The sequence below is a fragment of the Cervus canadensis genome, chromosome 15 (assembly GCF_019320065.1).
Source record: "Cervus canadensis isolate Bull #8, Minnesota chromosome 15, ASM1932006v1, whole genome shotgun sequence".
In the NCBI taxonomy this organism is placed as follows: Eukaryota; Metazoa; Chordata; class Mammalia; order Artiodactyla; family Cervidae; genus Cervus; species Cervus canadensis.
Window position 1 is genome coordinate 32,559,802 of NC_057400.1, and position 18,211 is coordinate 32,578,012.

Sequence of the window (18,211 nt, forward strand, 5' to 3'; positions counted from 1 at the left end):
AGGAGTTTTTCTTGGCATAATCTCCCACTATTTCTATTGTTTAAAATGATCAAAGGCATCGTCCTATTTTAAGAAACTCAAGATCTTGATATCTTAAGGAAAACACAACAGCCTCTGTATTAGAGAGAAAAAAATCCTAAGAAAATTGAAATCTTTGCTTGCCAGAATGAATAGAAAATGAGTTTAAATGTGAAATCCTAACATGAATAAAACAATTCACTAAAGCCAGAAAAAAGTCATTTTTTTGTTAGTAGAGTTAGTAGTTCTTACAGTCTTATGTTTTGTTTTTTATTCTTAGAAAAAGTTAGCTAGCATGAGTCAATTCTGCTAAAAAACTTTCTATTATAATATCAGTAAGGCACATGATAATTGTCTCACAATGTAAAGGTGCTTACACGTAAATCTAGCATATACAAAAGGTTTACCACTTCAAATTTGCCCTATTTTGTTATTTTATTTTATTTTATTTTTTTTTGGGTTTTGTCATACATTGATATGAATCAGCCATAGATTTACACGTATTCCCCATCCCGATCCCCCCTCTATTTTGTCATTTTAAAGATGTCTGAAAGGCATCAAAATGCGTGGCACAGGAATCATACCATGTCCTCCTCTTGATAATTTAAAAAAAAATTGCTTAATTTCTAAAACAGAATCAGAATCTCAAGCAGATTTTTGTTTGAGATAAACATCTCTTGTTTATCATTTATTATATATACCTCCACTTCTTTAGCATGGAATACCATATGGAAATCTGTGTACATGTATCAAAAGTAAAATCTGAAATGACTAATATCTAAATGAATCCCCAAATACAAAATAATTCCTTGCAGGAATCTAAGAGCTATCTTCACTTCTTCCTCACTGCCTTTAGAAACCATCTCTACTAATTCTGAGAATCTCATTTTCACCTTCTAAATATTTCCTTTCCCACAGCTATTGCTGAGTTAAGCCCTAATAAGGCTTCTGTTGAATTTCTGTAGCAGCTTTCTAATTCATCTCCTTGCCTCCAATCTTTCCCTTCTCCAATATAACCTCAGCATTTTTTGCCAACTACTTTTAAAACACAGATCTCATTATAGAACTCCATGGATTAAACATCTTCAGAACTTCCTGTAACCTGCCCACTGAAGTCCAGACTATGAATTAGCATGCAAGACCCTCAATAATTGGTTATAATCCTGCATTCTTCATCCTTCACTGTCCTTCCATTCACTAGTTCTTTTTTTTTTTCCTTTTAAAAAATTTTTATTTTTATTGAAGTATATTTGATTTACAACGTTGTGTTAGTTTCTGATGTACAGCAAAGTGATTCCATTATACATATAATAGTTTGCATCTGCTAATCCCAAACTCCCAATCCAGCCCTCCCCTACCCCCGACCCCTCCCTTAGCAACCACAGATCTGACCTCTACTTTTGTAGAACACTTGATCCTTGAGAGGAAAGTCCCAAATTCAAGATGACAAAGGAAATTTGCATGCTTTTTTCACAGTTCCCTTCATTCACTAGTTCTTGACAGTCATATTTTTCATTTTGCTAGAAAAGTGGCCTTTCTTATTTGCCAGAGAGGCTCTGGCAAGGAGTTGCCCTCTCCCTTTGTACCTACTTAGCACCTGCTTCTCCTGTAACACTTGTCTCTCCATATGGTGATGCTGTTTCTACCCATGCTTCTGTCTTATACTCTTGTTCTGTATTTGTTTTATCCTATATCCTACTCATCTTCCTCTACCTTTATATCATCAGCACAGAATACAGTGGAAAGTATTCAAAAACATCCATTCATTGAATTAATGAGTGAGCGTTTTTAATGTCCCTTTATTACTCTTCCATACACCAAAATTTCCTTTCGATCTATCGTTAGCCAGACCATATACATTGTTCACGGACAGGCAGGCAAACAATTTACTAATCTCCACCAAGACTTAAGCAAAGTCTCTCTAATAATTGTGTATGATGAATTCCGAGGTGCAAAATCAAGTACTCGTGTATTATTTCACTGTATTAATATTTTACATATGAAAAGCAAATACAGAAATCTTTATATAGAATGGACTATGATGAATTTGCCACAATAAGATGTGGGGATTTAAGAACAGAATGTTTTGTACTATGTCAAATTTATTCAATAACACAGAATTTCGAGGCAGTTAAAAATGGAAGATGTTTTAAAAAGGAAGGTAAAAAGCAAAATAGAAAATGTTAGTATCCAAAATAAAAATAATTATAATTATCATTTTTAAATACAATAATAATTCTAAAAGGAAGAGAATAAAATTTTAAAATGGCAAGCTGATTTTTTTGAAGCCTCCCTCCATTCTCCTGCATGCTCAGTTTTGCTGTACTCACATCACTGACTTGCCGTGTGTTCTGTTTTGCCTGGACCATAACTGGGGCGTCCACGATGCTAGTAAATTTGAGGGTATCTGGATGTTGCCTGTACTTCTTTTCATTCAGGGCATCACCTGCTTTTTTAACTTTTTCTACCTCCAGACTGCCAATGGGTATCCAGCCTATGCCTTTCATCCAGTTGTTGTAGTCTTCCTTATAGACATTCTACAGCGAAAGGGGAAGACAGGAGTGAGTGCCCCAGGTGGTGGGTTCTCTCACAAGGCTCCCACCTTACAGAGAGACTGTCTTGTGGAGTCAACATCACTTACATCGCTCTGTATGTGCATCATGTTTTTAGACAACTCCAGGTCCATGGCATCAGGCAGGTAGGTGTAGTGATGGAGCGAATGCTTGTAGCCGACATTGCTGGCAACATCCTGGGCTTTCTTGGCTGCCACAATGTTGACCATGTCATGGGGCGTGTTGTGTCTGGTCTTTGTCTTCTCGTAGCCTTTTTTATACTCCCGGTCGGACTGTATTTTGGCCACGTTCATATAATGAACCAGTTTAGGGTCATCTTGGAGACTTCGGAAGCCAACCATTTTCCCTTTGGCCTTTTCATAATCTTTTTTGTACTGGAACTATTGGAAAAAAAGGTGGGTATATTTTTTTAAGTTAGGAAGATTTTACTGAACATTGAGACCATGATTTTGAAGCAACTGAGCTCCCCAGAAATTATTTTCATAACCAAACAATTTGATATTGGCCTGTATATATTTGAAATGTAGCCTGGTAAAATTTAAATGCTATAGAGTCTGTTTGGTTGCCTGTAGTTGCTTCTGCCACCCAAGAGAGGTTGGGGTGGGGATGTTACCATAATTCACATCAGTGACAAAGTAAAACAAGTTCTTTCCACTTCGACAGTGATAGAGACAAATGAAAATTTCAATATTTGGACTCCTCTGGTGGCTTATACCGTCTGACTACCAGGGAAGCCCAAATATTTCACAATCTCCACCAACTATACTATGCTTCTAAAACCAAATACCTGGCTCTTTTAGGAGTAGTAGTAGAAGAATTTTACTAGTAATAGTACAATTTTAATGAGTCTTTGGATATTCAAAAGGAGACCCAGAACAAGTAGTGTGCAACACTAATTGGCTCTGAATAATAAAGTGGAGAGAATTGAGCTTCCTTAAGGAGACCTGGGAAGAAGCCCAGGAAGCTGAGAAGCAGAGACATGAGGGAAGATTTGTGTGAATGTTGGGTTGGAAGGGAACACCACAGAGAAAGGGGGTCAGTGAGAAATCCTGGAGCGGGGCTTTTAGGACATGGACTTTGATTATTCAATCTTAGTGTATTTACATTGGGGCAGTGTTAACTTCATATCAAACAGTCAAGTTGTACTCGGGATTTGGAAGGATCCTAAGCAGCAGCAGCAGCTGTATTCCATTTCTGGATTATGCAGAGGAGAAAGAATAAATCCAGGGAAGTAGAGCCCAGCTGAGCCAGAGCAAAACCATCCTGTGCAAATCAGGAGTCTGAGGTGGTCAGAAAAGGTAAAGCCTCAGGTCAAGAAGCAATGGTGGGGAGGGCATCCCACTTCCGGCAGGACAGCAGGAAAGGCCTTGAGGCCATTTTATTTAAATCTCACAGAGAAGTGACTTCAACTCCCCTCTGGATTGAAGTAAGATAGGAAAAGAAAAACAAGTCTTAACTTTAATGAAACCTAATGACTGATTATCCTCCCTTATGGCTCAGCTGGAAAAGAATCCACCTGCAATGTGGGAGACCTGGGCTCCATTCCTGGGTTGGGAAGATCCCCTGGAGAAGGGAAAGGCTACCCACTCCAGTTTTTCTAGCCTAGAGAATTCCATGGACTGTATAGTCCATGGAGTCACAAATAGTCGGACACAACTGAGCAACTTTCACTTTCAATGACTGATTATTAGGGGCTCTGACACTAGAAGTCCATTCATCAGTCTGTAGAAGCAAAGAAGTAAAAAGAGAGGTATGGGAAAGAGAGAATTCATAGAAATTAAGCAAGTTTTGAGATAAAAGTTTACCATCAGGAGGTTATGATGATGTAAACAGCAAGTAACTTCTTTATGTCTATCAGAGGAATGACATGAATTTGTGCAGAATTATAGAAGACAATTTAAAATTAGGGGGCTTGGTTAGAACAGATCAGTCAAGGTTATACAAATCCTTACCCCCAAGAAAATTCAGATCTGTTTAGAGAACTTTCCTTCCCGAATAGTTTCAGCCTGGCGTACTCCAAGTCAGGGACAGCAGACGTGGTGACTTGGGTAACAAGCCCACCAGCCCACATTTTCTGGTTACACACAGGAGACCACCAGTTGGACTTACGTCACTTGCTGCCTGTCTGGCTGCTTTGGCAGCTTTGATGGGAATCGCATCAATTCTCAGGTCGTATCCCTTCTTGCTCAAATCTTTCAAGTCTGCTTTGTACATATTCTGTAAGAAAAATATCATTTGAGATAACTCAGACCACAGGCAGAAAAGGCTTAACCCCCTGTGAGCAGCTGAACCCACATGCACACCTCACTGATATTGTAGGCATTGACTTTAGCCTGAATGAACTGGGGCAGGTCTGCTGGCAGACTGTACTTGTGAATAACTTCCTCTCCTTTGGCTTTGTAGGCAACCTGAAAGGGAATAAAAAGCATAAACAAACAAAAAAAGTACAGGAAATTGTTTAATGGCACAGAAAAATTTCTGAGCAGATCACACTGCATAGAGGAGTTTTTATGAAACACACAGAGCCATCCCCATATTCACTTGAAAATATCTGTAGGCATTAAGGTCTCCTATGCCATTGCACAGGATCTGATTTTAGTGCCAGTTTAGCCTTGGCAAAAGTCCCTTGGTATGAGCCTCCAGATTGATGTGGGGAACCTACCGAGGAGCCCAGGGAGGTGACCCAATGACAAAGTTAACCTCCAGACACTTTTTTGAGGATAGGAAAAAGTAATAGGGTAGGATTCACCAACTACCTATATTATACGTTGTGGGCACTGAGTAACTAATGGAACTTAAGGGTAGTTTTTACTAAGCATGACTTTTGTCTTAGCTCTGACTTAAAATAGTAACTCCTCCATATGATGTAGTATCTATGCTCACTTTCCTAATCTTTCCTAGATACAGGTTTGTGTTTCTGGTTATCAAAGAAGTCCCTCTTACCTTGTCCTTGGAAAGCAACGTATAATTGTGCTAAAAAAAAAATTGTCAGCACTAAATACATAAGCTTCTAAAGATATAAATAGGGTATGATTTTATTAATGAAAAGTTGAGGGATTATATTGTTGCTCACATACTCAAGTCTCTTTAGACTGTGTGATATGTACAGGTGATCATTACATTTGTAATACACATATTTGTATTAGTTAACATTTAAATACAGAGAGAATTAGCACTTACATCACTCCTCTGGGCCTGGTTAATCTTAGATTGTACTATAATTGGAGCATCTTCAATTGAAGTAAACTTGAGAGTATCTGGATGTTGGCGATATTTTTTCTGTTTGATGAATTAAAAAGAAAAAAAGAATATTACTTTCACCAAAGCTAATATGTATCAAAATCTTACAAATTCATTTTGGAGGGACAAGAACTTTTCCTGATTTTTAAAATGTAAAAATACTAGATTCTTTGCTGGCTTGTGGGTGCAGGGGGAATGAATACAATACAAAATCCAGCATTTAAAGAGATCGTTCTAATTTTCAATTGTTTGGGGACAGTACAGACCAATACAACTTTCAGGAACTGACTTCACTCTCTTAATTTCTTGCTCATGATATGAAAGAAGGCACTGTCAGCTCAGTAGAATCCTGAAACCTCACAGAGCTTTCTAAAGGATTCACAGAAAAGAGGCAAGGACAAGTGGTGTAGCTTTACACGACACTCAGAAGCTCTCAAGGGTGCCAGTTTCCCTGTCACTCCATCAGCAGCTGAAGTTGTCCAGTTGAGGAATTAGGGCAACAGCTCTGGATTATGAACAAAGAAGGGAGGACTTTTCACTTTGCAAGCCTTAATGTGGTTAATCCATAAATTATCACCAAAGTGCTGAGGAGACACATGAGAGGGGACAGTGGGAAGGTGTCTCAATTGGGAGCTATCAACATCTAGCTATCCTCATTCCTATATTCTTTTCCTAGTTCTCTTCCTATGTGCATATTATATATAATCCCTCTCTTGTGTATATATAAGCATCCCCTCTTTCAACTTCAGACTTCTGAAAACCACCAACCCAGAAGAGCTCTTTCTGAATGATCTCTCTTGAGTATATAAAGGAGTTTCTACCCAAAATGAACAAACAGCAGTACAAAACAACAAGAACAAAAACTTGGGCGTGGAAGACAACCCTCACTTAGCACCTCTGATCCTACTTTGTGTGGTCTGACTTCCTGGATGGCGGATTCACCTGACAGCAGCAGTAATGTTCAGCTGTTGTCAGAGAAGGGACTGTTAAATGCTGGAGAGGATGTGGAGAAAAGGGAACCCTCTTACACTGTTGGTGGGAAGGCAAACTAGTACAGCCACTATGGAGAACAGTGTGGAGATTCCTTAAAAAACTGGAAATAGAACTGCTATATGACCCAGCAATACCACTCCTGGGCATACACACTGAGGAAACCAGATCTGAAAGAGACACGTGCACCCCAGTGTTCATCGCAGCACTGTTTATAATAGCCAGGACATGGAAGCAACCTAGATGCCCATCAGCAGATGAATGGATAAGGAAGCTGTGGTACATATACACCATGGAATATTACTCAGCCATTAAAAACAATTCATTTGAATCAGTTCTAATGAGATGGATGAAACTGGAGCCCATTATACAGAGTGAAGTAAGCCAGAAAGATAAAGAACATTACAGCATACTAACACATATATATGGAATTTAGAAAGATGTTAACGATAACCCTATATGCAAAACAGAAAAAGAGACACAGATGTACAGAACAGACTTTTGGACTCTGTGGGAGAAGGCGAGGGTGGGATGTTTTGAGAGAACAGCATCAAAACATGTATATTATCAAGGGTGAAAGAGATCACCAGCCCAGGCTGGATGCATGAGACAAGTGCTCAGGCCTGGTGCACTGGGAAGACCCAGAGGAATCGGATGGAGAGGGAGGTGGGAGGGGGGATCGGGATGGGGAATACATGTAACTCCATGGCTGATTCATGTCAATGTATGACAAAAACCACTACAATATTGTAAAGTAATTAGCCTCCAACTAATAAAAATAAATGAAAAAAAATTAAAAAAAAAAAAAAAAAGAACCCCAGGATCACCACTGTTTCTTTTTAGGCTGAATAACAATATATACACCACTTCAAAGTCATCAAGAAGATAGCACAGGGGACAATAATACTTCAAAGAAAAGTATTTCTATAATTGTCATTATATGCATAATTTACAATCACCATATTTTGGGGGAAAAAAATCCGTATGCCCAGTTGGACAACCAAAATGTGATATACCCATACAAAGGAATACTATTAACAAAAACAAATGTATTTCAGACACGTGTAGAAATCTGGATGAACTTCAAAAACATTATGCTAAGTGAAAGAATCCTGATTCAAAAGATATTTCTGGAAAAGACAAAATTATAGAGATGGAAAGAAGATCTGTAATTGTCTGGGGTTGAAAATGGGTGTGGGAATTTTGGGGGAAAAATTTAGCATTTTAAAATTCAACTGTGGGTCTGACACCACTGAATATATGGCAGCAGCCAACTCCCTCCTAACTATTTTGAAGGCAAAGTATGTGAGTAGCCTCCATAATTTCAAATATTCTTTTTCCTGCTGGTAAAACCATTCCTAACTAGAGGGGGAATCTCATGAAACCCAAGGCCAAAATTGAAGCAACCTTGAACTAATCTCTTGATACATCCAATGACCTAACCGAACTTCCAGTCCAGCCTCCCTTGACCATGATGATTTCACTCCTGTTTTATGTATTTCTAAGTATATTACTCATTTAACTAGTTTGCTTCTGGAAAATAAAGATGTGTTTACCATTCAAAAAAAAAAATCTGGTTGTGGGGATGGCTATACAACTATATGGATTTAATAAAACTTGTCAAGGTACACTTAAAATATGTGAATTCTGTGGTATGCAAACTATACCTCGATAAAGTTGTTGAAGATATTTCTGCCATAAATGGTTAACATAAATGACTTTGGTGATGTGAAGGGGTACAATTATCTACTGAGATAATGCATACATGTGATAATTTGGTTTCTTCCTATAGCAACAATACCAGAAAATAAAGTGGTAAAGGAGGCCCTTCCCATGGTTTGGGGGGGTTTAGCACGACACATTCACAACTCCTGACACAGAGAGAGGTGATGGCTGTACCTCATTCAGAATGTCTGACGCTCGCTTGGCCTTTTCCATCTCTAAGGACCCAAATGGCACCCAGCCACAACCCTTCATCCAGCTGTTGTAGTCAGCTTTGTATTCGACCTAGAAGACCAAGAGAAAGGTTACACTTCTTTATTCAGAGCCATCCTTATTTGTAAATCATTAACATTTTTCCCCCCCAAAAATGCTTAAGATTTCTGACCAGGTTCCTTACTCCATGCATTGAAGTTATTTTAAACATTTCCTGGGGGAGAGATTTTAAGTCTTTAGGTTTTCACTGTTCTTTCTAGTTGGCATATATTCTCCTTCATCCTTATTTCCCAAGTATGTGGAAAATGCTAAATTCAAAACTATTTCAAAGAACAAATGAAATCGCTATATTTTGATCATCAGATCTGTTTGCTCACTAGAACACTATTATTGTGTTTCTATGTCACTGAAGGCCATACTGAAGATGGATAAATTTTGCTCATTTGCTGATAAGACTTGATAGTAATTATTTGTACTAAGTGTTTACACACATTGCCTTCATGTGTAATTGTCAGCTTAAGAGTGTTTCTCCATTAGCTAACAATGCATTTTAAAATAGTTGTATTCAATAATTTGCTTATGGAGAGCAGTTATCATTTGGAATTGAACCTATCTGGGGGACAGTTACTTGATGCTATTAAAATAATAACCTACTCTTAACCAACTCTTGTTGTCTGGCTATAGATGATACCTAAAACATATGCTCTAGATACAAAATTTAGATCAGTGGGGGCCTTTTAAATGGAACGAAAAATCAAGAAACCATTGGTTCCTGCCTTTGAGAAAACTGTGATCTATTTGGGAGGAAGAAACATAACAAAATGAAACAAAAGGATAATAATGCATAAAATAGAATATTTAGTCATGAGAATGTAAAATTGTACAGCTGCTATAGAAAATAGTATAGCAGTTTCTCAAAAATTAAAAATAGAGCTATTTTATCATCCAGAAATTCTACTTCTGTGTATATACTCAAAAGGATTGAAAGCAGGGTCTTAAAGATATTCACGCATCCATGTTCATTGTAGCATTATTCACAATAGCCAAAAGGTAGAAACCACCCAAATGTTCACTGACAGATGAATGGATAAACCAAATACCACATATACATGCAAAACAGAACACTATTCAGCCTCAAAAAGGAAGGAAATTCTGACACACACACTATGAATGAACCTTGAGGACATCATGCTAAGTGAAATAAGCCAATCAGAAAAAGGCAAGCACTGCATAATTCCATTGATATGAGATCTTTAGAGTATTCCAGCCTCAAAGAAAGTAGAAGGCTGGTTGACAGGGACTGAGGGGAAGAGGAAATGGAGAATTATGTAATGCACAAAAAATTTAATTCTTGTAAGATGAAAAAGTTCTGAGATGATTTTACAACAGTGTAATTAACTGCTGAACTGTACACTTAAAAATGTTAAATATGGCCAACACTATGTTATGCATATTTTACCCTTAAAAAAATAGAATTGTTAGGACAAGGTGTTCAATTGTATAGCTCAGACAAATCTATTTGCCTAAAGACGTTTTGATCTGCAGGAAAAAACCCAGCTATTATAAAAAGTAATATGATAAATCATACACTTTATTCTCAGACAAGATAGCAAACTATATAAAAAATTACTGACTGATGAATGTGATAATTATGCTAATGGTGATGCTAATACTAGCAAATGTTTATTGAGAATTCACCAGGGCCTGGCACCATGCTAAGAGTATTTTGAATGCATTTAAATAATCAAAACAATTCTTTTGTATTATTCCAATTTTATAAGGAGGACTCTAAACTCAGCAAGGTTGATCAGTTTCCCAAAAGCAATGTGGTGGGGTGCCTGCCAGCCCCAGGCCTTTCTAACCCTGAAGAGTGTGCTCTCATAGAATCCCCAGGATCATTTTTCCATCACATATTTGCTACATACAGAAGACAGTACAGACACTTATGAGAATTGCCAAAAACATCACTAAGCTTAGAAACCCTTCTCAGTTTCTACCTTAAATAGCAGGAATAGAGAAAAACTGGTTACTCACATCGCTCTGCAGTGCATAAGCCTTCTTGGCAAGGTCCACATTAACGCTGTCGGGCGGGTAGCTGTAATTGTGTAAGAGGTGCTTATAGTCCACATCGCTGGCAATTGCCTGAGATTTCTTAGCATGAGTGATTGGGAGCATGTCAAGAGGTGCCGTGTAGATAGTTTTTGACTTTTCATAGTCTTTACGATATTCACGCTGTGAATAAGAAATTACCAATTATTAATACAAATCTTCAACGGATTTGCAGAAAAGCAGAGATCTCTATTAAGCAATAAATACAAGTTAGAGATATAGACCCAAACATCTAGTGAGTGATTTTTTCTTAAAATTTGATATGTTTCACTTTATTGAACACTGCTCCCCCCAAATCATACATGGACAGATCTTCTCAAATCTTTTTTTTTAACATCAAAGAGGAACTGTCAGACATTATGAATAGGCCACAGTTTCTGCTTCAGCCAGCTATATTTTATTTTAAAATAGGGTTTTTCAAGGACCACTAATAAGCATTATTTCTACCAAGTTAATAACCGTTGAAGAGTTTTCCACTAAAGAAGTATTTTTTAAATTGTCAAAAATTATGACAATCACTTCGTACTTCTGATTGTGTAAAATTGCTACTTTGTAAATAGGGCTGTACACTTGACTTCTTGACTTTTCTAAAGTCATCTTTAAATGAATAGTTACTGATTTTTCAACCTGACTATTCTAGTTTGGACAATAAATAAGCTCCACTGAGAACCCCAAAGGTTTTTGTTCATACTGAGTTTAATTTTGGTTACAATTTAAAAGAAGCTTCAGATTTCCACAGCTACAAGACCTCAAAGGAGAAAAATTCATGAAACTGAGGCATGAAAGTAACCTTGGTCTTTAGGTACAGTGTTCTCATAAACCAGATGTCCTGACCTGGGCCTCAGAAGGAACTTTCATTGGCTGGTTTTCTGGAATGGCTGGAGAGGGTGCTAATTAGGTCAAAGCCCAGCTTCATCATGTTTGCTCACCAATCACCTTAACAGAAAAATTCTGGCCCAGTACCCTTAGGAAAATTCTAAACCCATTATATCTCCCTATAATCACATAAGCGCTAAGACAGTGATCCAAGCTAGCAAGTATGGATGTGCATTATAAAGTTCCTGCAGGAATTCCTTCTGCAAGTAATCTGATCTTTTAGCTTTACTAGGGAATGTAATCTTCCTTTTAATCTTTCATGGGTAGTCAGTTTCATAGAATAAATATATCTCTTTAATTGTAAAATCTAGGCCCTGGTTTATGATGATAAAATATGGCTACTTTGTGATGGCATGCAAGAACATTGAAAAAATACAGTTTGTCTTTATTAGAAATAAACAAATAAAGCAATGTTGTAATAGCAGTTGGTGTGTGGAACTGCTTTTGACTAAACTGTTTTGGTCATGCCGCTTACATGATCTTAGATCCCTGACCAGGGATCAAACTCATGCCCCGGCAGGGAAAGCACAGGGTACTAACCACTAGATCACCAGGGAATTCCTTCAACTATGTTGTTCTAACTCTCTTGTTCAAATTCAGATCAGCTCACACCTGTCTGTACATGTTGTCAAAGACCCAAATGGCTATTTTTTTATTTTTTTTCATTTATTTTTATTAGTTGGAGGCTAATTACTTCACAACATTGCAGTGGGTTTTGTCATATATTGACATGAATCAGCCATGGAGTTACATGTATTCCCCATCTGATCCCCCCTCCCACCTCCCTCTCCACCCGATTCCTCTGGGTCTTCCCAGTGCACCAGGCCCGAGCACTTGTCTCATGCATCCCACCTGGGCTGGTGATCTGTTTCACCATAGATAATATACATGCTGTTCTCTCGAAACATCCCACCCTCGCCTTCTCCCACAGAGTCCAAAAGTCTGTTCTGTACATCTGTGTCTCTTTTTCTGTTTTGCATATAGGGTTATCGTTACCATCTTTCTAAATTCCATATATATGTGTTAGTATGCTGTAATGTTCTTTATCTTTCTGGCTTACTTCACTCTGTATAATGGGCTCTAGTTTATTCCATCTCATTAGAACTGATTCAAATGAATTCTTTTTAACGGCTGAGTAATATTCCATGGTGTATATGTACCACAGCTTCCTTATCCATTCATCTGCTGATGGGCATCTAGGTTGCTTCCATGTCCTGGCTATTATAAACAGTGCTGCGATGAACATTGGGGTGCACGTGTCTCTTTCAGATCTGGTTTCCTCAGTGTGTATGCCCAGGAGTGGTATTGCTGGGTCATATGGCAGTTCTATTTCCAGTTTTTTAAGGAATCTCCACACTGTTCTCCATAGTGGCTGTACTAGTTTGCATTCCCACCAACAGTGTAAGAGGGTTCCCTTTTCTCCACACCCTCTCCAGCATTTATTGCTTGTAGACTTTGGATAGCAGCCATCCTGACTGGCGTGTAATGGTACCTCATTGTGGTTTTGATTTGCATTTCTCTGATAATGAGTGATGTTGAGCATCTTTTCATGTGTTAGCCATCTGTATGTCTTCTTTGGAGAAATGTCTGTTTAGTTCTTTGGCCCATTTTTTGATTGGGTCATTTATTTGTCTGGAATTGAGCTTCAGGAGTTGCTTGTATATTTGAGATTAATCCTTTGTCTGTTTCTTCATTTGCTATTATTTTCTCCCAATCTGAGGGCTGTCTTTTCACCTTACTTATAGTTTCCTTTGTAGTGCAAAAGCTTTTAAGTTTCATTAGGTCCCAAATGGCTATATTTTTAAATTGAAGTATAGTTGATTTACAATATTAGTTTCAGATGGACAGCATAGTAAGTCAGTAGTTTTATAGATTACACTCCATTAAAAGTTACAAGATAATGGCTATAACTGTGATAATTCTGTGCTCTAGAATATATCCTAATTGTGTATCTACTTTATACATAAGCAGTTTGTATCTCTTAATCCCCTCTATCTTGCCCCCTCTCTCCCTCCTCCCACGGGTAACTACGAGTTTGTTTTCTATATCTATCTCTGTTTTGTTATATACATTCATTTTATTTTCTAGATTCCACTCTCAAGTGATATCATACAATAGTTGTCTTTCTCTGACTTATTTTACAAGCATAATATTCTCTAGGTACAACCATACTGCAAATGGCAGAATTTCATTCTTATTTGTGGCTGAGTGATACTCAGCAGTATACATATGCCACATCTTGTTTATCCATTCATTTGTTGGACACTTAGGTTGCGTCCATATTTAGCTATTGTAAATAAGACTGCTGGGAATATTGGGATGAATGTATCTTTTTGCACTAGAGTCTTCCTCTTTTCTAGGTGTATGCCCAGGAGTGGGACTGCTGGATCATATGGTAGCTCTACTTTTAGTTTTTTAAGGAACCTCCATACTGTTTTCCATAATGGCTGCACCAATTTACATTCCCACCAACAGTGTAGGAGAGTTCTCTTTTCTCTATATCCTTGCCAATATTTGTTATTTTTAGACTTGTTGATGATAGACATTCTAATAGGTGTGAGGTGATATCTCATTGTTGTTTTGATTTGTATTTCTCTAATAATTAGCTGTTGTTGAACATTTCTTAAATTTTAAATTTATTTTTTAATTGAAGGATAATTGCTTTACAGAAGTGTGATGGTTTCTGCCAAAAATAACCATGTTGAACATCTTTTCACGTGTCTGATAGCCATCTATATGCCTTCTTTGGAAAAATGTCTATTCAAATTTTCTGCCCATTTTTTTTTTGGATTGTCGCCTTGATACTGAGCTGTACGAGCTGTTTATATATTTTGGATGCGAACCCCTTGTGAGTTATATCATTTGCAAATATTTTCTGTTTCATGGTTGTCTCTTCATTTTGCTATGCAAAAGTTTAATTTTGTCCCATATTTGTTTTTGTTTTTATTTCTTTTGCCTTATGAGACAGATCCCAAAAAATATTACTACAATTTATGTCAAAGAGTGTCCTACCTAGGTTCTCTTCTAGGAGTTTCATGATTTTAGGTCTTTAATGCATTTTGAGTTTATTTTTGTATATGGAGGGAATGCTCTAAATCTCACCCTTTCACATGGTTAAAATGAAAGCAAAAGATATAAACACTTTTCTCTTTCATCATGAAAAACTAATATTTCACACTATGTTGAACATTCTTAACCACTCTTAAGGGATTCTCTAAGCATTTTAAAATATAGTGTATATTATAATTTGTGATAGTGTATGTTTGCCTCTCTATGCTAAGAATTTTAACTGGAAGATGATAGATGGCCTAAAGGCAATATTTAGGGAATCCATGAATTCTCTGAAAGGTAAAAGTTACGAAAAAAATCTCTATTTTTCTAAAGAGACGGTCCAAATCTTTTATCAGATTCTCAAATGTAACTATAATTAATGGTATATTTTTCTTAGATCTAGGCCAATACTAATTACTAAAGTCAATAAAGAGCAAAGTTTGCTATACTAAGATTTTTATCTCTGACTCATGATTTTTCTTTCAAAATAAGGTCACTTTTTAAAACTTGATAATTTTAAAAGTTACTTTTCAATTAGAAAATATGAAAATAACTTAATGTTTTCCAAATGATGCTAAAAATTATACTCAATATTCTACTAAATATGAGCACATAGGTCTTTCAAAGTGAAATGGTAATCAAGTACAAATAATTTCTCTCCTCAAACGTGAGAGGTACAAAAACTTGGGGAATCATTCTCCTTTTAAAGTTCTGCTCAGCAGTTTGTTGTTATGAACCTGATGCAATCCTTTTACCTCACTATCCTTGGCCATATTACCTGGGACACAATACTAAAAATAAGACGGATTGAGAAAAGCACTCACATCACTCTGGTTTTTGGCCGTCTTCAAAGAGTGCAGCATCTTGGGGTCATCATTAACGCTGAGAGCTCCGATCATCTTTCCTTTGCTTTTCTCATAGTCTTTCTTATACATCACCTGTAAGGACATCACATGAGTCAGATCCCACTCATCAGGAAGCATCGCTGAGGCCCCCCAGCCCAGGTGCCCGGGCCATACTCACATCACTAGCGATCTTGGTGTTGGCTTTGGCTGCCAGCAGGGGAATAGCATCCACCTTAATGTCAAATTTCTTAGCTTTGGTCTTCTCCCAGTCATGCTTATAAATATTCTGGACAGAAAAATTTCAGCACAGGAATTTTAAGAACAATATCTAACACAGATTAACTCAGTAAAAATTTTAAAACAGATTGAAACTTTGTATATAGAGACTTATTTTACCTATTTAATGCTGTATTTACCAAATGATAGTATAGCTTATTATCTATCATCTGGCTTCTTTCCTCCACCACAAAATAAGTATAATATACTCTTTCCACTGTTCTGTAAACTTTCTAAAGACTCTGCTATTTTGATACATAAAGGATAATATAACGTGACAACCAACTGGAGAAGGGGAAATGTGACATTTCCTTATGGGAGTATGAGAGATCTTGTGAAACTCTAGGGATTGGTGGGAAGGAAGGCAGCAGGGTGATTGAAAGAATGTTTCTGATAGTAACAGAGACTATGGAAAAAATGAAATCTAAAGGCTAACAAAGTCTTAAGGGCATTTAAGTTCAAAAGCTCCACTTAGCACTCTGGCAAGCATCTCAACAGTTGTTTATTTGCATAATTCCTAATCTGGTCTTTTTAAGCATTCATAATATTTCCTCTTCATGCATACACCAACATGCATGGTACTCACATCACTCAGGTTATAGGCGTTGACTCTGTGTTGTATAAACTGTGGAGCATCTGCTGGTATGTGGCACTTGAACTTCTCACCTTCATGCTTTGCCTTGTAATTCAGCTGAAAAGCAATAGAGAATAGCCAAACAGGTCAGGGTAGGAGCTTCCTTGAGTTTATAAAGGAGAATGTATATAGCTAAGTCACTACTATCCTTTTTAGAAAAATGACTCAAAGAAATAGTCTACCAGTCAAAATCCAGCATAGGATCCAGACTCTCACTTCCTCTTTCATGGACACTGGTATAAAACAACTCTGGGTTATCATTTTGTAAATGCCATCACAATGTATATATGGGAATCTCATTGTCCGCTGGGGTGTGCCTTGAGAACATGAACACTCAAAATCTATGTAATCAGAGCACTGACAAAAGTAGTAATTCTAAATAGAATTCTAGAACAGTTTAAAAGATACATAAATTCTTACCAAAAGTACAAGATATGGGACTTTATTTGAAATTTTTAAAAGGTGACATTAGGTGGAAGAAAGAGAGTGTAAAGAAGGAATGAGGCTGTTGAATTTTGGAGTTAAAGGCAAATGCACTGAGAAGAACCATGCATTTCAGATCCTTCAAGACAGAACCCCTGACTTCACCAGGACAAGAAGAGAGGGTGGTTCCTGGGTGCCATGCCACTTGCCGAGCTCAGTTGCAGCACTGATGTTATTAGTATTTGAAAGTAATGAAAGTCACTCAGTTGTGTCCAATTCTTTGCGACCCCATGGACTATATACAGTTCATGGAATTTTCCTGGCCAGAATACTGGAGTGGGTAGCCGTTCCCTTCTTCAGGGCATCTTCCCAACCCAGAGACTGAACCCAGGTCTCTCACATTGCAGGCAGATTCTTTACCAACTGAGTCACCAGGGAAGCCCAAGAATACTGGTGGGGGTAGCCCATCCCTTCTCCAGGGGATCTTCCCGGCCCAGGAATGGAACTGGGGTCCCCTGCACTGTAGGCAGATTCTTTACCAGCTGAGCTACCAGGGAAGCCCAGTGTTAGCTAGTTGTCCTTTACTGGGGCACAAAATATTAATATGCTGGGAGAAGTTGCACATGAACCAATATGTCTTTTGGATTACACTGACACCATTCCTTTCTTTTTTAAATTTTGTTGGTATATAATTGCCTTACAGTGTTATGGAGAAAACCATAATTCCAAAATATATGTGCAACCCAAAGTTCATAGAAGTACTATTTACAACAGCCAGGACATGGAAGCAACCTAAAGGTCCATCAACAGAGGAACGGATAAAGAAGATGTGGTACATATATATAATGGAATATTACTCAGCCATAAAAAGGAACAAAATTGTGCCATTTTCAGAGACATGGTAGGACCTAGAGATTGTCATAAAGAGTGAAGCAAGTCAGAAAAACAGATTAATCATATTAATATGCTTAATTAATATATCAATATTTTCATTAATATTAATATATGCTAATATATTGATATATTATTGTGATTAATATATAAATCATATATTTATATGGTTAATAAATATAAATCATATTAATGCATGTGTGTATAAGGTAGAAAAATGGTAGACATTCCTTTCTTTACCAACTGCACATGAGATAATTCATGTTACTAAAAACCATGTTTAAGTAGGGCAAATGGAATATTACATCTTCCTGTCTTGAGGAGCACATGCTACTCCTCAGGATTTATCT

At 37.3% G+C, this 18,211-nt stretch overlaps 1 protein-coding gene across 31 annotated transcripts in view; it reads right to left on the bottom strand.

The window, feature by feature from the left end:
* Positions 1-18,211, bottom strand: part of NEB (nebulin) — a 218,680-nt gene that overhangs the window by 168,203 nt on the left and 32,266 nt on the right. For 30 of the 31 annotated variants that reach the window (XM_043488010.1, XM_043488013.1, XM_043488003.1 and 27 more), the window contains 10 exons: positions 16,500-16,604; positions 15,816-15,923; positions 15,617-15,730; positions 10,791-10,988; positions 8,721-8,828; positions 5,772-5,870; positions 4,895-4,999; positions 4,701-4,808; positions 2,660-2,971; positions 2,349-2,555 (listed from right to left, as the gene is read on the bottom strand). In XM_043488010.1, coding sequence (XP_043343945.1) covers positions 2,349-2,555; positions 2,660-2,971; positions 4,701-4,808; positions 4,895-4,999; positions 5,772-5,870; positions 8,721-8,828; positions 10,791-10,988; positions 15,617-15,730; positions 15,816-15,923; positions 16,500-16,604 — 1,464 coding nt within the window. The remainder of the gene's footprint in view (positions 1-2,348; positions 2,556-2,659; positions 2,972-4,700; positions 4,809-4,894; positions 5,000-5,771; positions 5,871-8,720; positions 8,829-10,790; positions 10,989-15,616; positions 15,731-15,815; positions 15,924-16,499; positions 16,605-18,211) is intronic. The other variant, XM_043488007.1, reaches the window with a different exon arrangement.